Raw genomic sequence first — 24,924 nt, forward strand, 5'->3', positions numbered from 1 at the left:
CCCTTGTGAATGAAGTAAAGAACCATCTTGCAACTGTTTGTTCAATGTAATATTTTTTTAATTCTTTGGATACCCATGGCAATTATTCCAAATCAGGTTTATGCAGAATCACAAATGGTTTATAACTAGTTTTTGAAATGTAAGCAGTAGTTGCAAGTTATATAGAAATAAAATATGTGATTCTGTGAACTGTAAAAGGTGAGGAAAGAAAGCACAAGGAGTGAAAGCAAATTAAATAAACATGCAAATGTGCATGTTGCATATGTGTACTACAGATTTCCTATAGATATGCCCAAAGAGGAGATATGAAATCATTAGATCCCTTTGTCAAGTACAAAAGCAGATCAAACATCAACCTCTTAAAATAGTAAAGTTTATCCCAAATTTAATAGTCCCCTATGAATCAAGGAAGATTTTCCTTAAACTTTGACAATGCCAGGCATCTCTCAAATGAACGTTCTTCCCATAAAGGCAACAATGCTTCTCAGTTTCTCAGAAAGGATTTTTGCAGCCAAAATCTCCCAAAACTTAAAATCTTCTGGCTCAGCTGCCTAGAAAATTGTCAGCGATTTCATTCTTGACAACTTTACACAGATAAAGCTTGCCTGTCTCAATTCCGCTGACAATATGAACAAGCAGCAGCCAAGACTGAAGCACAAGAAAGAAGAGCGAAACACGGGAGATAAACTAAACTATCTGGTGACTAAGAGCTCTCCCAGACACCCTTTCTGTATGAAGTGGCAGTGCCCCACTTCTCTCTTCATTACAAGGGCTTCAACAAGACATTTATTCAATGAAAGCTGACACTGAACAGATCCAGTCAATGCCTCTGGTTTTCTACTATTGCCCTCATGGATGCAGGCCTTGGCTGGCTGACTCACAACAGCTGTAACTTTGAACTGCAAGTTGTAAGATGTTCCTGGCCCTCCGCTGCCTTACATGATCATTGCCCCAAGCTGGGAGTGAACATACTTTGCAGAGGGGAAAAAAGGCATGACATACAGAGACCAAAAGCAGCATGCAATATTTCTAAACTAAAAATTACAAACAGATTAGACTTGTGCTTCCATAAACCCTGTGACCTATAGTGTAATAAATAATAAAGTAAAAACAGATCCACAAATCAAGACACTTGCATTTTAGGAATAAAAAAGCCACAGTTCAGGGCTCAAGTTCAGGGTCAGAGCTGCCCTCCTTGGCTTAAAGGTCGTTTGACAGAGATACTTGGTTTGAAAGCTTCCAAGCTGAAAAACTAAGCAAGCCCACTGCAGCTCTGACAAGAGGCCAAGAAACTCAAATGAAAGAAAATTCCCACAAATGGGAGCATGATCTCAGAGCAGAAAAGGATCTGCTTCATGGGAAAAGTTTGGACATTTTAAAAAAGCCAGAGACCAGGCTCTGCGAGTTACCAGTCAGCTCTGTAAGCAGCACGGCTGTGAGACTATTAAACAAGAGCAGATGACAAGGAAGCAAACTACTCCAGCCCTAGACAAATAGAGCTGGAACATTTTCAAAAAGAACCACATTCCTTGCACCATACTGAGTATGAAAACCAAACCACAATGTGGCCTTTCAAATTAGCACTTGGGAAAGACATGATCTAATGAGAAGAATAACATCCTATGTCATCCAGAAGTGTAAATGCAGAGAAATTTTTTATCTGATCAGAGTACCATGAGGATTAGCAACAAATATCTGGAAGCCCTGCGGTAAGTCACCAAGTCTCTTCTACATCAGCTGTTCATGTTGCAGAGTTCCTGTATAAGCCCCAATAAGCAGGGGGAAGTGTCAGCTTCACTTGGTAGCAACCACCATCTATCCAATCAACAGTATATTAATAGGGTGTTCTGTTCCAGCAGAGATTTGCAATAGCATGAGGCTTATAGGCAAACTGAGCATGAGATCTTCACAGGAAAGACATTTGACAGGTTTGTTGGTCCCACCCACTTACTGAAAGGTCACACATGTATGTGCATCTAGCGTCTTCAATGCACAGAATGTTGAAAGCTGAAGCTGCAGATCATTACTCTTGCATTTGACAGTTAAGTTATTTTGTTTTGTGGTGCCTACCTCTTTTGCATAATTTATACTCTTCCATTCCATATTTGAATGGTTTTATGTATTTTATCATTGTGATGGTTTTTCTTTGGTTCTATAATTGTATATTTCAGTGCTGTCACCCACCTTAGGACTTTATGGTGAAGGGTAGGTAAGAAATCTTATAAATGAATAAGTGTGCATACAAACACACACACATATTCATCACAAATGAACTAAGAGATGTTTGAGTTTACAGAAGAAGCTCAATAAAACCATGAAAGCCCTGCAAGAATTGAGAGTTCTGTATTGTTTATTTGACCATACACCTTCACAGAGCATCTCTTGTGATTCTGTATAAATAACACTTCCATTTCTCTAGTCAAACCTGTCACTAAACCTCTCATGAATAACCCTTCAGAAATAGGAGCTGCCCACACAGTTTAGCCATGAATTCTTGCTCAAAACCCTGGAAAAAGGCAGACCTGGGAAGGTATCTGTCATTTCCTCCCAACCACTTCTTGGAATATTTCCACCCACCTGTTAATGTCAGGCACAGAGGCAAGGTATCATGCTCTCATGGGATTGGCAAGCTTACAGTTATGTCGGTTTACTGGGCTATTTCCAGTACCAGAGCACCTCATAAATGGCAGCAGTTATTTTATTAATCTTGGTATTATGAGGCAGCTGCCTTCCCTCTTCAATTCAATTTTCATTGAAAAGTTTCTGTAGTTAAAAGATTTCCAAGTCAGCTCAGGGCTGAAAGGGAATCTCTTATGGAAAGCATCCCTTTGGGGGCATGTGTGGCAAAGATATACTGCTCTTCACTGACAGTAATGTTGGGAAGAATGTAGTTCTAAATGTATATTTTTATTCTTTAAAAAAGTAGAGAAAGAAGGAGAGAAACAACAGATAATTCTACTAGGTGTGGGAATATAAAAACTGAGCATTAAGATCAAATGGAATACTGAATTAATATTTCCAAACGATTCTTTTGAATATGTTGACAGTTTGCGGGAATCTAAATCTATAAGCATATTCATTATCCCTTACACTATTTTCAAATTGTGAAACAAACATTATTGACTAATGCTGCAATCCTGTACCTGTTTACCTAGAAGTAAGCCCCTTTAAAACCTATGATATTTATTCTGAATAAACATGTAGAGGATTGTTCATTTCTCAAAACAAAAAGATGCCTGACAGTACATGTTAGAGCATCTGGTGATTCAGCCCCGAACAACCGGGGGTTTCACTCTTAATTTGAGCATTATTTGAAATTGCACTAATGCATTGGGGTGGGAGCTGCACGATTCCACTTGCTTACTATGCCTCCACTGGTGTGCACAGGAGGCATATTAGTGGCACATAAAGAGGCAAGCAGAAAGAGAAGTGGGCACAAGCAAGATACAATTCTAACGAGCAAATGTAGCAAGTACAGAGGCTTGAGGGTTTGGCTTACTCTAGCACATCAAACCCTTACAGCTACCAGAAGTCTACCCATCCTCACAAAAGCTATTTATGTCCCTTCAAAGGGGAGCCTCCCTTAGAAGACTAGAAAGCTCAGTCACACAATGTCCAAGACAGCTTTCTAGATCCATATGGGAATCCACTTTCAAGCTAACAGAAGGGAATAGGAAGGCTCCAACAACTTTATAGCAAGGGCTGCAAGCCCACTCCCCAACTGCTCTATGCAATTTTTCACAGGTTTCAACTTCTCATCACGGATTCCAAATGCAATAATATATAGCAGCAGTGCCCTCTACTGGCATAAGGAACAAATAGCTACGCACTTGCTCTCTTTTTGCCTTCAAAAGCTATAAAACATCAATTTCTCATAGGGCACATTCTCCAACATAAATATTCAGAGGGTAACATTAGTGGGCTTTAATCTCTTGGAATGAAGTGACACCATCACAATGAATTTAGACTATAAGATGTCTATGTAGAGGCAAACCTAATCTGGAACACATTTATGCAACTGGTACACACAAAGCCAACTAACATCGGACTGGATCCTGAGTTGCCTTTCTATGAACAGAAGGGCTCCTTCTGTTCATGGATGGGACTGCAATCCAGCAAAGACTCCCACTGGGAGGAATGGGGGCAGGTGATTTTCATAGACAACTTTTCTTTTGCAGCCTCCTCACCATCTCCCATACTGTTCCAGAGTGTCCCCACAACTATACGGGGAAACCATGAAAATTATTTGCCAGCAGAAGCATCCCAGGAGCAGAATTTTGCTTGTGGAAATGCTGGATTTAACCCTTATGTGAAATGTTAGTTCTTGGGTGAGCAAATAATTAACTTCAGAAGCAGGTCTTTTATGTTCAATATTCAGTTCTGAATATTGTCCTTTCCTCTCAATTTTCACTTAAGTATCTAACCCTGAATATTAGTGTTAAGCAGGCAGAAGTCCTCTTTGACAATAAGCAAAATATATTGCTGGGAGGAGCATAAAAGTAAATATGAAACTTTAAAGCATGCAACAGCTTCTAACAGGCACACTGCAGCATATCAAGTTGGTTTCTCATTTCATTTAGTCCTGCAACTGGGCTATGAAGTCATTTGCCTTTGCCAGACCTAACCTATGTAAACTTTATGAACAATTATATTTCCCCCCGTTAACTATAGAGAAGAAAGAGAAAAACTAATTGCATGAAGAACTGCTTTTAAAAGTTCACTGAATATCCAACATTTGCTAATGTCCTTCATTTTTTAAATGTCGCTACTTAGGGTTGTGCCCGACTAAATCACTGAGCGCAAGTGGAAGGACTTCCACATATAAAATGGAACTTCTTCTACCTCTCCCCTCCCCAGGCACCCCCAGATCAGGTCTGGGAGTTCCCCAACTCTTGGGAATATATGGGGGGAAAGCAGGAAAGTTCCATTGTGCGAGAAGTCATTCCACATGTGTAATTATTTACACTTAGTTTTAGGGCCACATCATGCATTCTTTGCTGTCATGAGCCCTGCAGCACTGTCCGGATCAGGCTTGAGTTGGTAGATTCCAAGAAATAAGGAAGAAATGGGAAGCAGGGGCTGAATTGTAGGAACGTAGGTTGGAGAAGATGGGGAGCTCATCTTTCTACCCCAACCTTTGGAAAGGGGAGCAGAGATGATGGCTCTCCCCTCTGACATTCCTGTGGAATGCTGAGCCTCAGTGGAGGCTAGAGAGGATTTTGATCAGCTGAGGAGGGAGGCTGAACCGGAGACAGCAACAACTAAAGCAGAACCAGAATAGGAAGGTGCAATCTTGTTGCCTAGAACCAAGCACCCCCTTTGGTGAGATCAGACCCTCTTGTCCTGAGAGAGCACGAGTTTGCAATTTTGGCATTCCCACAAGTGAGAGAATCTCACAAGGGAACATGTCATGCCTTGTCTTTAAAAGCTTGACAGGAGGAAAGCGGAACCTTGATGGGACATCTTCATCACCTTCGACCTAGTTCTGAACTTCTTGCCCTGCTCCTGAACTCCTGAATCATGACTACCAAGTCAGTAACATTACTTTGCTAGAATAAACATCTATTTCTTACCTGCAAGTAATAACTTCTGCCTGTATGTGTTGGGTGGGAGCCAGGACATTTGCTATCAAATATACATGTGGCAAGGAACAGTGGCTAAATCTCCAACTCCCTGGCACATAATACATGCTATGGTAAACACATATGTGTTCCACCAATGTTACATGTATGTAAATAATTTTCAGTGCACATCTGTGCAAAGTGGCTTTGAGGTCATGGAGCAAGAGTCCAGTAACACTGCTTAAGATTAACAGTTTGGAATTTCATGAACTTTCAAGAGCAGATTTGCTGAAAATCACTATGTGTTTTCATTAAGCAGAGTATCTTTATTCAGAGCTGAGTGTTCACCTTACTCAGAAATGGGTAATTCCAAAGAAATCTGGATTTTACATCCATAATCAGTTTTTGAAAACAAACTCCTGTACTATTCACACAAAAAGATGAGTGAAAGGGAAGGAACATGGAGTACATATTTCTATTTAAAGGATCCCTATTTCTGAAATGCTTGTTTCTGCCAAGTGTCAATATAAAATATATTCTTTCCCAGTATACATTCATCCATGACAAAAGGTCACGATAACTCTGGGATAGTCCCATGACTTCTCTAAAAATGACCCCATCAAATATGTAAACAATACAGAAGGCGACACGTCATCCTGAATATCCCCAATAAAAATATATAATACATTTACACCACAAAGAGCAAAACACAGGCTACATATAGTTGTCCCCCTGCCCCATGTGGCCAGCTGGGTGCTTCTCAGTTTTCTACCGCTGTCAAGTTTACCTCCGCCTCTGCCACTAAATTTGCCATGGCCACAGCTGCATTTGGTACCGTCCCTGCCACCAAAGCAACTTCACTTTTGCTAATCACCCATTACTTAAAAAAAAACAACCAAAGAAAACACCCCTCCCTTACAGAACTGAGCCAACGTTGCCACCTCTGTCTACCCTACTCTTTGCTTCCTCCAACCATAGATGTGCCAGGTAGAGCATCTATACAACGCTTTACCTTGCACACTTGATGATCAAAAGAGAAGAAAGACAACAGCAAGATGTAGCAAGAGTCAGCAAGATCAGAATGGAACTCAGCACTGCAGTGGAGAAAGACAATCCAAACGAGGGAAAGCAGAAGGAAGCACTTGCCAGAGATAGGGAGTGGAGTGGGGAGATAAAGGGATACAGTCATACCTTGGATCCCAAACGCCTTGGGAGTCAAACGTTCCAGCTCCCAAACAATCGAAACCCAGAAGTGAGTGTTCCAGTTTTCAAACATTCTTTTGGAAGCCAAAAGACCGATGGGGCTTCTGCGGTTTCCGATTAGCTGAAGGAGCCAATGTTTCCAAATGTTTTGGAGGTTGAATGGACTTCCGGAATGGATTCCGTTCGACTTCCAAGGTACAACTGTATATGGATTTTTTTAAAAAAAATACCCTTGCATGTCTCCTCTCATGCTGAGATAAAAGTGTGTTTGTGTTTGTGGGGTGTGTGTGTGTGTGTGAGAGAGGGAGAGAGAGAGAGAGAGAGAGAGAGAGAGAGAGACATTGGTGGGGAGGGGGAAGGTTATGGGGAATGAGTGTGTCTGTGTGTACGTGTGCAAATGAGTGTGTGGTCCCTGATCTACCACCACTATCTCTGGCCCTCAGGGCCAAAAAAGTTGCCCATCCAACTTTATGTGCATGTGAATTTAAAGTAAAGGTAAAGGTACCCCATACAGGCCAGTTGTGACCGACTCTGGGGTTGCACGCCCATCTCGCTTAAGAGCCCGGGAGCCAGCGCTGTCCGAAGACACTTCCAGGCCACGTGGCCAGTGTGACGAAGCTGCTCTGGCGAGCCTGCACCAGCGCAACACACGGAAACGTCCCTTGTGCTTTGAATTTAGCCTTCAATAAATGTATTTAATAAGCATAATTGATTCTGGCAGAAATACTTTAAGAATAATTCAGAAAAAGAACTCCTAAATGGCAGGGGCCACATTTTGATACAGTGCTAAGGCACAAGCTATGGCTTGTTTAACCATGCTGTCCATAAGCTGTGTACTGGCACATGCAGCTCAAGCTCTCCCTCTTGACTCCGATCTTAGTCAAATAGGGAAACAAACCCTGGAGCAGATGGATTAGCTATACATGCAACCCAGCACTTGTGCTTTGTTTCCCTCCAAACAAGACACAATCTGTGCATCCTCCTAAGTATGCACAGAATCACAGGCTATGGGCACTTGAAATCTGTGTTTAGGCTCAAAGAAAAGTTTCCAAGCTTTTGTTGCCAAGGCTTCTCCTCTTACCTTTCATTACCAATCAGGCATTTATGCCTAATGTATAGTAAATAAACTCTCTAAAGGAACTGAAGGTATGCACTTGGGACAGCAGTTGAAAATCATGCCAATAACTGTTTAATACTGAATAAGTCCATATGACAAATATTTATTTGTTTGGTTAAGCCAGTATGAGGCAAAAACCTTAAGTGCATTTGAGGGTGACTCAGGAGGGGAAAACTGGAAACAAATGCTGAATTTGTAAAGTACTTACAACACTGATTGCAAAAAAGAGAACAGAGTAAAACAACCCAGATTTCTGTGGGCAGTCAGGGTGGAAAATAAGTGGACATCTTTCCTTTTTATTTAAATCTATTTGCTTCTTGGATAAAAGCTCCCAAGATATATGACTCCAGAATGCAGAGGTTAGAGTCCCAGCATGCACAGTCCAGTATGCATGGATATAAATAAATTAAACAGAGAGCTCATTTGCCCTTTTTCAGGCTCCAATTCCTTGTATATTTCAGGAAACATTGTAAGTAACCACTATATGCACTGAACTCAGAAGAGACTTTCTTCCATGTGGACAGTGTAATATGGGAACTGGGTATCACACTATCAATGACAGTGACAAATGGGTTGATTATCCCCCAAAATATGCAAAGTGTCTAACCAAAAAAGCTTTATACCAAGTGCATCAATTTATCATCAATAAACAAATTAGAACCATATTAAATTTAAAAAGTCATTTATAGTTAAGAGACTTTTGCTTACAGCAATTGCAGAACAAACAGAAAATATGTAACAGAGTCCTTTCTCATGGTATTCCTGTTCATACCATCAATGAATTGCATAACTGTTTAATTCTCAAGACTGAATTGAACATATCCTAAAGTTTCTCCATTCATTCCTTGAAATATATTTCTGAAATTGCCAGGCTGCCCTGTCCCCTTTTCTGCTAATTTTTCAGAAATTATTTAGGACTGCTATTTGCACAATCTTGACTCCCAGTGTTACTGAATACTGTACAGATTCAAGATCACTGTACCCAGCGTTACTCACTGTACCCAACGTTACTCACTGTACCCAACGTTACTCACTGAGCTTCTGAAGTGCCAATTAAAGACTGATGATCTTGTGGTTATTCAGTATTTTGAAAAATGAAATGGCAATTTTTATTTGTTACTTTATAAAAAAAATGTATCAAAGCAAATGAAGCACACAATTTCTGAATTTGCAAAACAGATCTCAACTACCAAAGCTAAAGAATCATTGCCTTTAATTTACCAGTTACTAATAATGAAAGTTTTACAAAAACAGAAATCATTTTAATTCCAATTGCAAGAACAGTCAGCATAAGATGTTTATTTATATTCTAGAACCAACAAAACCTATTTGCACAAATTTGAAAGGGGGGTATTATTTAATGCCACATAATTTGAATAAGATCTACAAAACCAACACACATACTTTATAATATGGAATTTGTATACCGCTTAATCATAAAAACTTCTAAATGGCTTACTAGGGAGAGAGAGATAAAAACAAGTTAACCTAAAAAAATTATGAAACTTAGATCAAATCAGCAGTTTGAAATATACATTATAAAATAAAATTACACATGAAAATGCATGACAGCTTTACTTTTCTGAGTAGGCTTGACCAAACAAAAAGGTTTTTAGCTGAAAATAACATAGTAAAGGTGCCTGCCTAATGTCAGTAAGCAAGGGATTCCAGAGTGTTGGTGCTGCCAAGCAAAAATAGTAAATGTGTATCTATGTTTTTCAGTACTGAGAATCTTCATATATATTCCATTCATTTATTACATAGTCTATCACCTCTTCCTTTTATTTGGGGGTTCATGTATTGATAATAATGTATACAAATTTTAAAGAAACATTAGATATTTCCAACATTCCCCAATAAGGAAAGTATAGAAAGTGTAGATTAAGAGCAACAATAAAACCAGATTAAGCAGAAGCACAGCAATTCTCTAATAGGATTGTGGACATAGCACAATCTTCAAGAAATAGCAAGCAGATCCAGCTGTTGAACTGTCCTGGTTACATACTGGTCTCTGTCCAGCCCTCCCACAGCCACCACACAAGTAAATCAAAACACATCTGTGATCAACACCAACAGCCCAGGGCTGTAGTGGAACATTTTCAAATGCAGTAAAAGGTTTCCATGCAAAAATTCCTAATAAGGAACATAGCTAGGTTGTCAAATGGAACTAATTACTATTTGCATCTTGCACCTCCTGAGATGGCTCTGGCCTCAGGAAGGCATCAAAATAGAGAGCCAGTGGACTTTAAACATATCATCCAGTATTCAAAACAGCATTTCAGTGGAAAGATTGGGGGACGTACACCACACACATTCCCTGGTGATGGCAAAAGCTTAGTTTGTAAGTACTTTGATTATTAAGTGTTTAGGTTGATTCAGGAACCTACTGTAATTCAGGAAACTGAAGTTTACCACAAGCAAGGAGTAGCAAAGTAAAGAAAACTATACTATTTGGGGGAGAAGGGGCACATTTTTTTAATGTGCAGGAGGTGGTCAGGGTTGAAACAAGAGAATATGTTTCTGTTCCATTAAAGGAAAGCAGATTACTTTAAAAAGCAAAGTGCAATGTGTACTATAATAATGTGGAGTCATTCCAACTACTCTGCCTCCAATTTATCTTTTCAGTTTGGAATACTGAAAAAAATCTTGAAAAGCCCCTGAGAGACAGGTAGATAGAAGAATAGTGTCAGGATGTTTTATTCCAAAGGTAGGAAAGCAAGAATGTTACATTAATAATCAAAGCTGCAGCGCAGAAAAGTAAGCAGAAAGAACATCATTTCATACTGTTTCACACATATTTACAGGTGAAACTCGAAAAATCAGAATATCGTGGAAAACTTCATTTATTTCAGTAATTCAACTTAAAAGGTGAAACTAATATATGAGATAGACTCATGACATGCAAAGCGAGATATGTCAAGCCTTTATTTGTTATTGTGATGATTATGGGGTACAGCTGATGAAAACCCCAAATTAAAAATCTCAGAAAATTAGAATATTGTGAAAAGGTGCAGTAGCTATTCAATCCATAACACCTGCAATGGGTTCCTGAGCCTTTAAATGGTCTCTCAGTCTGGTTCAGTAGGAAGCACAATCATGGGGAAAGCTGCTGACCTGACAGTTGTGCAGAAAGTCATCACTGAGATGACTTTGAGGAAAGCCTCAAAAGGTAATTGCAGAAGAAGTTGGATGTTCCCAAAGTGCTGTATCGAAGCACATTAATGGAAAGTTATGCAGAAGGGAAAAGTGTGGAAGAAAAAGGTGCACAAGCAGCAGGGATGACCGCAGCCTGGAGAGGATTGTCAGGAAAAGACCGTTCAAAAGTGTTGGGGACTTTCACAAGGAGTGGACTAAGGCTGGAGTTAGTGCATCAAGAGCCACCACACACAGACGGATCCTGGAGATGGGCTTCAAATGTCGTATTCCTCTTGTCAAGAAACAACGTCAGAAGTGTCTTCCCTGGGCTGAAGAAAAAAAGAACTGGTCTGTTGCTCAGTGGTCCCAAGTCCTCTTTTCTGATGAGAGCAACTTTTGCATCTCATTCGGAAACCAAGGACCCAGCGTCTGGAGGAAGAATGGGGGGGGGGGCACACAATGCCAGATGCTTGAAGTCCAGTGTGAAGTTTCCACAGTCTGTGTTGATTTGGGGAACCATGTCATCAGCTGGTGTTGTTCCACTGTGCTTCATTAAGTCCAGGATCAATGCAGCCGTCTATCAGGAGATTTTGGAGCACTTCATGCTTCCTTCCACAGACAAGCTTTATGGGGATGCTGACTTAATTTTCCAGCAGGACTTGGCACCTGCCCACACTGCCAAAAGTACCAAAACCTGGTTCAATGCCCATGGGATTACTGTGCTTGATTGGCCAGCAAACTCGCCTGACCTGAATCCCATAGAGAATCTATGGGACATTGCCAAGAGAAAGATGAGACATGAGACCGAGCAATGCAGAAGAGCTGAAGGCTGCTATTGAAGCATCCTGGTTTTCCATAACACCGCAGCAGTGCCACAGGCTGATAGCATCCATGCCACGCCACATTGAGGCAGTAATTGATGCAAAAGTACTGAGTACTTCTTCTACTTCTCAGAGGTCCAATATTGCTCTATTTGCAATCCTTGTTTTGCTGATTTCATTTAATATTCTAATTTTCTGAGATTGTTAATTTGGGGTTTTCATCAGCTGTATGCCATAATATCACAATTATAACAAACAAAAGGCTTGACATATATTGCTTTGCATGTCATGAGTCTATCTCATATATTAGTTTCACCTTTTAAGTTGAATTACTGAAATAAATGAACTTTTCCACGATATTCTAATTTTCCGAGTTTCATCTGTATGTTCCATCCATAGAGGAGGAATCAGGGTTAAACAGAATTTCTAGAGAATGACAAAAAAGGAAATCTACTGCCCTCAAGTGGTAACAAATAGCTACTTTGAGACACTGAACGTTGAGCTTTTTCCACTATACAGTACAAAGGGCTTTAAAAGATTGCTTAATGAGACTGATACTGTGTGTGCCATGATTCTGCAACACAGCACAGAAAAAGCAAATGGCAGGCTTTCATATCCAACATGAGACATACTCAAAGTAGACCCACTGAAATCAATGGTCTAAAGTAACTGAAATCTACTGATTTCAAAAAAACTACTCCAACTATGGCTTACTTGGGTATTAGCCACAGAGATCAGCTTTGTAATATATATATATATATATATATATATATATATATATATATATCAGTTTTCATTTAAGGTCTTGAAGATAGACCAATTGCTTGTTCTGGACAGGTTGTGTTCCCTCTGAAGGAGCAGGTATGTAGCTTGGGGGCATTCCTCAATACATCTTTCTCATTAGATACCCAAGTGACCTCTGTGGCTAGGAATGCCTTTTACCAGCTTTGTCTTGTACTCCAGGAACAGCTGCGTGTGCATCATCAGGATAGTCCGGCCACTGCAGTCCATGTATTAGCAACCTTGAGACTGCCTTACTGCAATATGCTCTATTAGGAAACTTTTACAGTCCACTGTCCCTCAGACCTTGTTGGGGGGCCAGACTATATTTTGAAGGGGGGACAAAAGGAACAAATTCCTATGCCCCACAAATAACCCAGAGATGCATTTTAAATAAAAGCACACATTCTACTCATGTAAAAACACCAGGCAGGCCCACAAATAACCCAGAGATGCATTTTAAATAAAAGGTCACATTCTACTTATGTAAAAACATGCTGATTCCTGAACTGTCCGCAGGCCGGATTTAGAAGGCAATTGGGCCATATCCGGCCCCGGGGTCTTAGTTTGCCTACCCATGCTCTATGTGGACCTGCCCTTTGGCTTGGTCCAAAAGCTTCAGCTAGTGCAGCATGCTAACAGAGGAAGACAGCAGAGGTGTCACATGCTGTTGGCTAAAACATCTGCACTGGATGCCCATAGGCTACCAGTCCAAGCTCAGTATTTTTGTATTAATATACAAAGACCTGAACAATCTGGGTCTAGGATATCTCATGGGCAGCATGAGCCCTATATTCCATGCTCCTTCACCAAGATAATATGGAGGAGTGCTGTTAGTTGTCCCTAGTTTCAGAAATCTGACTAGCTGCAGCTAGAAGTCAGGGATTTAGGGTTGTTGGTACACAAGTACCACAAGTACTCTTTCAGCCAAGATTTGGCAGGCATCCTTGCTGCTAATGTTCAGGCATCTTCTGAAGACCTTTTTATGCCAATAGGACTTTATGGTTGTTTAATTTTTTCTTAAGAAGAGACAGTCATTTTTATGATCATTCTGTATTGCTTTTCTGGCATCTTATGGCTTATTATATTTTATATGATTAGGTAGTGTACCGCAAAACTAGTGAATGACTAAACTTCTGCGTAATTCAATAATGAAATGTAAGCAAATGTTCAAAAAGAAAGAGAGACTAGCTGCCAAAAACTTTCAAAAGTGTAAAGTGGGAGCAATGTAGCTTACAGCAAGGCAGTTCTTTCTTAAAAAATAAGAGAGCTGCAAATTATTTGAAATAATTAATTGGCTAGTGACAAGAACACTACAATAATTAGTCCAACACCGCTATTTTAGACTTCTTAACCTCCAAGTTATTTAGCAAATAAAGCCTGTTATTAAAGTAATTCAGTTTTGTTATTTGCAGAACAATGTAGTTCCCCTGCCAACAAGGCTGTGTGTAAGTCATGATGCTTCAGCCTGCAAGAGCTGAAATACAATTAGAAGAAAACTAGCACAAGCAAAGCTTAGTCAGCCATGTGGGAATACAGTCACTTCTGATAAATAGCACCCTAACAAACCAAGGCTGCCTTTCAAGAAATGAACCACACATCCAAGATAATGGCTATGATCCAAATGATTTCTTTCACAAGCAAAATGCAGTTCTGCAGCTGAGGGCGGTGGGGTGGCGTCCTCAATCTCTATCCTCCAGGATCAGTCCCCGTGTCACATCCCCCCACCATCCTAGAGGGTCCCTTACATGTAGGGGAGTGGAATTGACTACAGTGGAACAGATGCAAAGGAAAGCCTTGTTGCATGAAAGAAACTTCACTCATGCTCTCCTTGATCCCATGTGGTTTGGTTAGAAGAAGAGGAGGAGGAGGAGCTTGGATTTGATATCCCGCCTTTCACTCCCTTTAAGGAGTCTCAAAGTGGCTAACATTCTCCTTTCCCTTCCTCCCCCACAACAAACACTCGGTGAGGTGAGAGGTGAGTGGGGCTGAAAGACTTCAAAGAAGTGTGACTGGCCCAAGGTCACCCAGCAGCTGCATGTGGAGGAGCGGAGACGCGAACCCGGTTCCCCAGATTACAAAACTACCGCTCTTAACCACTACACCACACTGGTGTAGGAATTACTAGCTGCTCTTGAGCTGTTATCACTCTCCTGATTTTATCAAGGTAATTTGTACAGTACTTGATCACATACATGTTGCAAGTGTTGCACATACAGTTCTAGATACAACTTTTTGCTGCAGTGAGGTTGCATGGAAGAGTGAGTCCCGGGCCAGTGAGGACTCCTGACAGAGATGATGCATTTGTATTTTCTTCAGTTAGAAATTCTGGCAGCATCTTGATCAGCCTCACATTACTGAGTATCTTCCATGAGCATGGGGTGGGGCCAGCAAGCTCAGCCCTGCTCTAGCCTCATGCACCAGCACTCATGCAAGGAGAGAATAATTCAACAACCTAATTCGGCTTTCAAATCAGAGCACCTTTCAAATCAGAGCACCAAAATTATCCACATGCTGCGGAGCAAAGACAGAAGACAACCAACAGCTTGCAATCAGACTACATTTTAATGCAGGCCTTTCCAATTTATAAGCCACCAGTCCAAACCTAAGACTATCTTGTAGTCGCAAGAAAACCTTGTCATTGCTTTTTGTCTGGACTGCAAAAGCAGGAGGATGAAGGTATCAAATAAATAATACACGGCTAATGCCCTACATTCAACTTTGTAGTTGTGCAGATTTGTGGCAATGGTTACAGCTCACTATTCCAACACTTATGCCAACAATTCCATGCAGCAAAATGGTGTATACTTAAAAGAAATTTATACTACGTTTACTAAGTTGCACACTTTTGATAGTTTCAGAGTTATAAATGCATAATGTAAGCTTATGCAATGTGTATTTGAGAAACACTTTCTAACTATTTATATAACAAAGATTGTGAATATGGTGTCTCAGAATCCCCTTTCAGGTCCTAGAGAAAGAAAATCAAGGCTCACAAATAACTCAATGTTAAGAAAGTGTCAAACATATGACCGGCCCAAACATTACTTCAAACCTCCTGCATTATCAACAGGAACCCTGGAAACTTAAATGAGTCTTAAAACTCATTTTCCTGGAACTCAAGTTTAAATTATCTTCAACAGAGCTTGCAACCATAAAAATGGAAGCAAACCACAACCTACCAGGAGCAGCTGAGTGAGTCTATTTGCTCATGCACCTAATTTCTGTTCCCATAGAAACAGACAGACGGGAAACAGATAAGAATTGCATCTAGTGCTTTCCTGCTACCAACTATTTTTGCAGTACAACCATTGGAGAAAAGCCAGTGACAACAGCAGCAGGAAGAAACGAGTAAGAACGTGATTTTATGCTTCAGCAGGAAGCAGGCATGGACTAAAATCTGTCTACTGAATGGCTTCAACAGTCACTTACAGGTTTCTTTGGGTTCAGGGTTGCAGCATTTGTCAGGAAATTTGAGCTAAATCAGTAAGGATATTCCAAGGCTGAGAGAGAGCAGATGTCATGATTTGATACATACTGGTAGGTGTCCAGCCAAAGCAGAATCAGCCAAGGTACAGTGTTGCATATGTCTGCCCACCCATGCTATTCAACTTCTCTCTTGAAAAACAAACATCACACAACTTGCTTAATGCTAAGTACTCAGCTACCAAGTACTAAGGGACCAAAGCTCATTGGTAGCCGACGTGTCTTGCATGTAAGTAGAACCCAAACCCAGTCCTTGGCATTTTGACTTACAAGAATTTCGGATGGCAGGGTTGGGAAGTACCTCTGCCTCAAGTCATGGATAGCTGCTACCAGATGGGATAGAGGGCTAGATGAATCAATACTGTGGCATCATATAAGGCAACTTCACAGGTTCAGTGCAATTATTTAAAAATAAGACCTTACCCGGTTCTTCGGGGAATATATATATTTTGTTAAGGTTTATTTCCTTTATTATACCTGTTATAATATTCAAATACAATAATTCTTAGGAAACATACTGGAGTTCCAGACACATTATTTAACAGATGCATTTAAGACACCAATTAAATTCCTTCCACTTAAACATTTGGGCTTCTGCTACTATTGCTGTCGCTACTACTATTTATATCGCCTTCCGTTTACAAAGTGCTTCACAATCTTTACCCTTCCTGTGTTTGATAAAACTATGAACTCAGTGTGTCTTCAACAGGTGGGCAATACCTTTTCTTGGGACCAACCAAAATGTCACAAAAGTGTGGCAAGCTTTAGAGTTCTCCAGAACTCTTCATAAAGCACGATGATACACAAAGAAGAGTGGGGGTGGGGAAAGATAAAAGGGGACAGAAATTAGGCTAATGTGGCAGCTATGAGGTCAACTTGTAGGCTCAGTTTCAAGGTACAGATGATAATTTTTGTGACATTTTGGTTGGTCCAAATAAAAACTATTGCCCAACTATGGTTATTTGGGGGGGGAGTGTGTCTTGTTTTATAATAGTTCTTTGTGCTCACGTTTTCTAATTCAAGCCTTTGCAATGGGCAGCTTTTCAAATGTTAAATGTTTGCCTGTTTGACTAAAGAATTTATTTGCATGAGCTTGTTGGCTAAAGATCTGCTGAAAAGTCCTATCTAGAAACTGTGAAGTTCTAGTCACTAACTTATCTCATTAATTTGCTTGTTTGTTTATGAGATTTCGATACTGCCTTCATCAAAAATGGTAATAGCAATATTGATCAGGCAGCCCAGGAACATGTCATACTGTGTAAGATCAGCCCAGATATTCCACTTGTCTGAAATAAAGGATAGGAGACAGAAAAAGCAGGAAAGAGTTTAACAACTACCATTGAACATCAGAAAATGCAAATACAGGAAGAAGGGTTGAGAGGGAGTCTAGGTAAAACAGGTGATATTGGGGGGGGGGGAGAGCTTGAATTGACTACCTGTTTCCCCTGATCAGACACAGAAGTTTCCATCTGCAAGCAAACACTTCATAATTTTGTGTGTGAAGGGTAAACATGCCAAGATCATGTATTCCAAGTCCATGACAACAGAATACAGCACATAGAATATCTGCTTTTACTCTGTTTATTTTCTGTGCTGGAAAAAAAGCGAAAGCCAAGATCTTCCTCACTCTGTATCATCATCTACAGTTACTAGGCAACTGTGCAACTGCAAAAAAGTGCAGTTCAAATGAAAGAGAGTTGGTCAATGGTATCATGCCCTCCAAAAATGACAGCAAAAAACAGATAGCAGAAATGGAGTGGATTTATGCTTCTGACATAACAAGACACTAAGTGCAAGTTGTAGGCAATATATATACATACAGAAGTAACAAGGAGTCTTTTGGCATTTTAAAGATTAACAAGCTTGTGGTATAAGATTTCATAGACTAGAGGAATTAGAAATATGCCTGAAATGTTAACTTAGGTTAGCAGGTACACACACACACACACACACACACACACACACACACACACATATACAAATTTGTGGTTACATGCAAAGGAGAAAAACATTAGAAACGATCCAGGAAAAGTTAAGCATTGAGGTCCAATTTATTTCAGAAGCATGTGCTTTATCATCTCCCACTGAATGAACTAAAATGCTATGAACTGCCCTGAGATCTATGGATGAAGGGCGGTATACACATTTATTAAATAAGTAAATAAAAGTAAAATTTCAATATACTTAAGTTTGGCTAGGTTGTGCTGATTTATGAAATATATGGGAACCCTATATGACCTAGAAGTAGGCTATTTCATTTACAAACAAAGTTATCCCTTCAAAGTTTGAACTACAAGCTGAGCACTACTGGAGCCAAAAGGTCCAACTTTAATTGCACATCCTCTGCTTAAAGAGCATTATTAGAGACACTATTTTTTTTTTTTTTATAATAATTTTTATTGATTTTACAACATTAACATAAACATAAACATAAACAAAATACAAACAAACAAAACACGACTTCCCCATACCTCTCCTTCACTGCATTCTTATTTTAAGATCCTTCTTTTCTAGCAATCCATCATTCAATTTTGTATTTAATTCCCTTTAAGAATTTTCTTAATTTCAATTTTAACAGCTGTAATTCTCTAGATTATATCCCTCGACATCTCAACATTCCACAATTTTACAACAATTTTTAAGATAAACTTTAAATTTTTTCCAGTCCTCCTCCACTGTCTCTCTCCTCTGGTCACGAATTCTGCCGGTCATCTCTGCCATAGAGACACTATTTTTAACACTGATCAGGCATCACACCAACTGCACTACTACATTTTACTTCCCAGCTGACCTCATTGTAGTTATGACATTTGTCAGGATACTTTGGCTGCAATCCAAAGCCTTACATGCCTAGAATTAAGTTCTATTGAACTAAGAGGGACTATTTCCAAGTAAGCATGCATCAGATGTGGGATGTTACTCCACTGTACTTCAAATGCATTTGTTCTCCAGTGTACTTCAACTCCTATTTTTCTATATATGTACTTACCATTTTTTAACTTCCATAAAGCAAATAAGCAGACTGCTGTCTCAAAGACTCATCTCACAATAACCATGGTGGTTTCCAAGAGTCAAAGAGGTGTAGTAGATGGTTATATACAGGAAGTTAAATATTTGCAACCATTACAACAATATACTTTACTGTTATCTTAACAACGAAATAAGTATGCCACAATAATAAAGCCAAGTGACAGACAAATATCAAGACACTACCACAACCCTTTCCTAAACACACAACACATTTTATTGCAAATATAATAAAAGCTCCTGAACTACATCAGATACAAAGGTCAATTTAGGAGGGTTTGGGAGTGAATAATATATTCACTTTAGGTACTCTGAAACACCCCAGTAACTGTTTTGGTGTTGCCAGGAAACATGGTAATAGAAAACGACAAAGCAGGCCACAATTAGGTAACTGCCAGGCTATGGGTCAAATACAGCCCATGCTGCCTCCCCATCAGGCCTGCAGCCTCCCCTCAATTCCCACCACCACAAACCTCCCTTTGAAACCAGCAAATATTTTTCCAAGCCTAAATGTGGTACACAGGGCCATATGGGGGAATCATAAGTGGGAAGTGAAGGGTTAATATTTATAGCTGAAAAAGCCCCCCATGCCACCTTCAGGCTTGGATAAAAATCCCTCCCTTTGACTCCAAGCCTGATTCTAGCAAGTAGGTTTGGATGTGTATGTGTCCATGTGTGCATCAGTTTACCAGCATCACCAGAATATGTGGTTGTGTCTAACCACCACCACTGTTTGCATGCAGCAGCTGACAGCATTCCACCACAGCCAAAAAAGTTTCTCCACCCCTGCAGCAGGATGTGCAAAGCCCATCACCCCAGATTTATCTTAAGTTGCCTTGCTCTTTCCTGTCACACTGAACACTGCCTTTCACACTGAACACACCATGGTAGCTTGCTCATATAGTAACCAAGTTGCAAAAAACTAAAATGAATATCCAATAACATGCATATAGCAGGAAGACTTATGTGGAAGAGAAGCAGGGAACTTGTAGTTTCACCCTGTCAAAACAAGATGTTTAAAATGTCAGGAAGAAGCCAATAAGAGATAGAAAGGAGAAGTGTGCTCAAACTAAGGAGAACCCCAGATTATCCTTCATAATTTGCACACCATCAATTACATCATGGATTGAACCAAATAATAATGAAAGCAACAACATTTGGATTGCTTTTTTGTTTAATAAAGCACTGGAGAAACAAATCATCTTCAGCTATTTAAATAAGGACTAAACTAGAATTGGTTCCACCTGAGTAACCAAAGCCCAAATACACCAGTAATCAAGGCATTGAAGTTGCATCTCACTCTGTGCAAATACCAGCACAATGACTGCATTTTGTATGTGTGTTGGATTCTTCATTCAGTTGTGTCCTGGTATGTACTGGACACAATGAAAACATACAGATCCATTGCAGAACCAGAACAAAACCATCCCCCAAAATGAATGCCTTTACCAGTAAGTCATATCTAATGGAGGATAAAGAAAATAAATGGAAACAACATGCTTCTGCTTGTATAAAAGATAAAGAAATAAAGAGCCATCACCACCACCGTAATAACAATAGTAATAAATCTTCACACAAGTCTCAGTGGCTCTCCCAACACTAGTAACATAAATAACTATCACATCTATAGACAAAATACCTATGTAAATGCAACAGGAATCTACAGTTCATTTTATAATTTTCTAATTAATTGATCTAGGGAATAACAACATTAAGAGGAAGATACATTTGATCTCTACAGCACAGGAAAGGATCAAACAATTGTTTGGACATGTTCTAGGCTGTTCCACAGCAGGCAGACCTGAAATCTATGAAAGATTACTTAGCCATACATCTATGGAGGCTCTTAAATGGCCTGAGCAACATACTTACTTGAATCCTCCCATTGGAGAAGATGCAGTTTCCAAGCTGAATAATACAGAAAGCCCAGCACCAGAAAGAGACAGAGGGCTAGTAGCAGGTTACGCATGTACACCAGCAGTCCCATCTTCATATAGGGTTGTCTCTTTTATAATACCTGGGGGAAAGAAACCAGTTTGAGCCTTGCATTTTCTAGTTTGTTTACTGAACCCTCTGCAACCTAATACACACAGACATAAAATATCAAGCAGCACATCTGTTCCCTTCCTAACATGTATATTATGTAGACACTCTTATCAGCAATAGCAACATCACAATTTTATGTCTCTTGCATGGAATTAAGTTCTATTTAAATGATCATGATACATTTCTGAGTAACAGTCTGTGAAAAAACAAGTAACAACAGGAAAAAATTCTGAGTAACTGTCTGTATGCGAGAAATAAATAAATAAATAAATAAATCAGGGGTTGCTCCTCCAAACATTGGTCTATAAATGCTATTCTTAGATGCTATCAGAGTCCATAGGAAGCCAACTCATTCCTAGATCACTATGTTTAGAAAATCCACTGCTCTATAACACATGACCTCAATTATAAAAACTCAGAACAAGCTATACTAAAAGTCAAAAAATATTCCACAACACGAGATAATTGGCATAAGATAATTAATTTAAATAGAATACAATAAAAAATATTGAGTATATGAAATTATTTTCCCAAGAACTTGCTGGCTTTAATTCGCACAAATCTTAAAAGTACCATTCACATTCATTTAAACTTTCTAATAGCCATTTACCCTCAGTAATATAACCCATGACTCTTTCAACACCATAATGCAATGCAATACAGGGTTATAGCAACATTTCCCCCAAAATTAAGAATATTTAATTCTGAGACAAAGCTTCTACACAGCCGAGCACCACTGGTATTTTAAGATTAAATGAGATGTATGTCCTTGGCTACAGCAGTCAATGAAGATGTGGTAGAGCAGGTGCTAACAAGAGCTGCATTTTCTACAACTGTCTAAAAAACTATGGGCATAATAGCAACTTGGCATATGCCTTAATTAGAATCTATCCCATGTTGGAGCCAAAAATTCTGGAAATAATTGCTCATCTCTCAATAGCAATAAGAATGGTGATAATTCTAAATGGAAAAATACTAATCCGCTGTCCTTAATCTGTACACATGAATGAGGAAAGCAAGGAATGAGAAGAGAGGCCCGTGGCTTGTTCCCAGTCTTCCAAACCATGGTTTTGACTAACATTTTAATTCAACCAATGTAGCACCATATATTTCTTAAAGCCACTAGGTACTTGGTATCGTCATCATGTCAGATTTAGTTTCCATGTGGAAAAGAGATAAAATTAACCATCTCTCATAGAAGGTTTATTAACTTTGCATGTGCAAAGATTTTCTCAACAAGTGATGGACTCACGTTTAGTATATATTTATCACATCACTTACAAAGCAAGCATGAGCAAACGATTAGGAAATTAAATGACAGAGCTCCTCTTGACTTTCAGCAACTAAAGAAAATAAGTATTAGCATACCAAGAACTGGCCATATACAGAAACTCTGAAAAAAAGAAACGCAAGCTGGCTTGAAGGCTCGTACAAACTTCAGTATTCTGCCAGCATTTGAAGTCTGGCCACTATTTCCAATTATCTGATACCCTGTACATTTTCCAAATCCCATTTCAGGACACCTGCTTCAAACAGACTGCAAGAGACAAACACAAAGAACTTCCACCCACATTCCTCACATATAACATTACAAGACATGACTGATGAATGCTGAAGGCCCCCTCGAGTAGTCCAGAGACCCCTGCCTATTTCAAAGCAGACCCCCTATGCTTCAGTATCCTATATGAATAATTGACCAGGAAAGCTCATGCCTTGAACACCTCTATGTACTGTATGCATCCCGCTGTTGCACTGCTTGTTCACTTCCTTCCCACTAGTTTGTTGTGAAGAGAAAGATATTTCAGAAATCCCATCTGACAGCCAGCTGGAGCTCCAGAATCACATTTAGAAAAGTCAGGAAGAAATCTAACAGCCTCCTCTGTAACTGTAGCATTCAGGAGGAAGGGTGGAGCTTAAACTTCAACCGTGGCATTGCTCAAAGAGAGTCCTGCATCTTCTAATTATAAGGCAAATTCAGCATTTAATAACAAAGGGCAGAGTTGCTTAAGGCAAGAACATTCAATTCTGATCGCTAGAGCTCTTCCAATAAAAATCTCCCCGGAGCAGTAACCAAAGTATTGTATGCTACCAAAATTGGCACAAATACATGTATTATTCTTCACATTATTACACCACAAAATTTACTAGTGGGTTTAAACAAAAATTAGATATATGATTCAAAAATTATTCTCTTTGTTTCCTTGACCATTCAGCTGAAAAAGAAAACGCCACTACATAAAATAAAACACAAAACAGACCCTTCTGATACGGAGTGAAATCCTATACTCAGAACTAACCCTCAGTGAGTTCAATGAGACTGATTCCAAGATAAATGTGTATAGGACTTCAGCCTAAAGCTGATTGAAACATTACACCAAACCATGGTTTGGCATTGCATCCAGACCTGGGCTTTCCATAGGCATCTGGCTGGTCATTATGCAAACAGAATGCAGTAGTGGCCTGTGCAACAGAATAGGTGGGGATCTGCTACTCTTCTAGCTTCTGAACAGAGCACATCACCTGCACTTAATGAAGGGAGGAGGGGCAAAGTGCAGGAAGCTTGGCACTGTGCTATGCAGGAAAGTCAAAGTCTCGGCCTCTTCCAAGATACAGCAGAAAAAGGCCTGCTTCCAGCTGACTATAGCACATTTCTTGCATAACTATTTCGTCTGGATTAGGAAAAGTTACTCACATGAAGAAGAAGAAGAAGAAGAAGAAGAAGAAGAAGAAGAAGAAGAAGAAGAAGAAGGGGAGGAGTTTGGATTTGGTATCCCACTTTTATCACTACCTGAAGGAGTCTCAAAGCGGCTAACATTCTCCTTTCCCTTACCCCCCCACAACAAACACTCTGTGAGGTGAGTGGGGCTGAGAGACTTCAAAGAAGTGTGACTGGCCCAAGGTCACCCAGCAGCTGCATGTGGAGGAGCGGAGACACGAACCTGGTTCCCCAGATTACGAGTCTACCGCTCTCAACCACTACACCACACTAGCTCTCCATTAATACACCACACTTTGCTCCATTAATACTAAATTTCTAGGCACACTTAGGGAATAATCCACATTATAGGACTTACTTCCAAGTAAAGATACATATGAGTGAGTTGTAAGAGGGACTCATGTTCTCACCATCCTTGTTTTGATATTACTAACAAAATTGTGTCAGGCTGAAGAACTCACACACTTGAGCTTTAGTAGCCCATAATAAATGCTCTACCCCTTGAGAGTAGAAAAGCTAATACATGATTAAAACAAATTCCTTAATTTAAAGAAATGATGAAAGTATCTTGAGATTTAGACTTACCCTCATCACACAAAAGCACCAAGGAGAACAATAATAAAGTTGGAAGAAATTTATTCAAAACTTTTTTTTAAATATAGCTGTAAGTCCAGCCCTCTTAAGTTCAACTCAAGGCCATGTCTTTTGTCTGTTCTGACTGGTTTGGGCACCGCTCTTAGCATTAAAGCACAAATGTCAATATTGGGACTAGTCCAATGTAACTTTTTTTTAAATGGCCTGAAATCACAACAGTAAAATAGTCAAATATACAACTGTCACCAAATCTTTAACAAAATCCCACACAAATTGTGAAGAGCTCCATGAAGATCTCTACTAGACTAGATAAAATAATTGTTGAAGAGATTCAACTAAAGATCAATGTGATGTACAGTGGGACAAACGACAACCCAGCAAATGCACACGGATGGAATCACACTTCTGACCTCTTGATTACCTCATCTCATTGCCTGG

General features: G+C 39.6%; 1 protein-coding gene across 13 annotated transcripts in view; it reads right to left on the reverse strand.

Moving 5' to 3' along the window:
- ST3GAL3 (ST3 beta-galactoside alpha-2,3-sialyltransferase 3) overlaps window positions 1-24,924 on the reverse strand; it is a 188,463-nt gene that overhangs the window by 140,738 nt on the left and 22,801 nt on the right. For 10 of the 13 annotated variants that reach the window (XR_003707254.2, XM_077928801.1, XM_028733756.2 and 7 more), the window contains exon 2: window positions 21,003-21,147. The exons of 2 other annotated variants lie outside the window; for them this stretch is intronic. Coding sequence is in view for 10 of the 11 variants with exons in the window: in XM_077928801.1 (XP_077784927.1) it covers window positions 21,003-21,123 (121 nt within the window). In the remaining variant the exon portion in view is untranslated. Of the gene's footprint in view, window positions 1-21,002; window positions 21,148-24,924 lie in introns of those variants that run through there. One more of the 13 variants, XM_028733759.2, reaches the window with a different exon arrangement.

This window comes from Podarcis muralis, chromosome 5 (genome assembly GCF_964188315.1).
Source record: "Podarcis muralis chromosome 5, rPodMur119.hap1.1, whole genome shotgun sequence".
NCBI lineage: Eukaryota > Metazoa > Chordata > Lepidosauria > Squamata > Lacertidae > Podarcis > Podarcis muralis.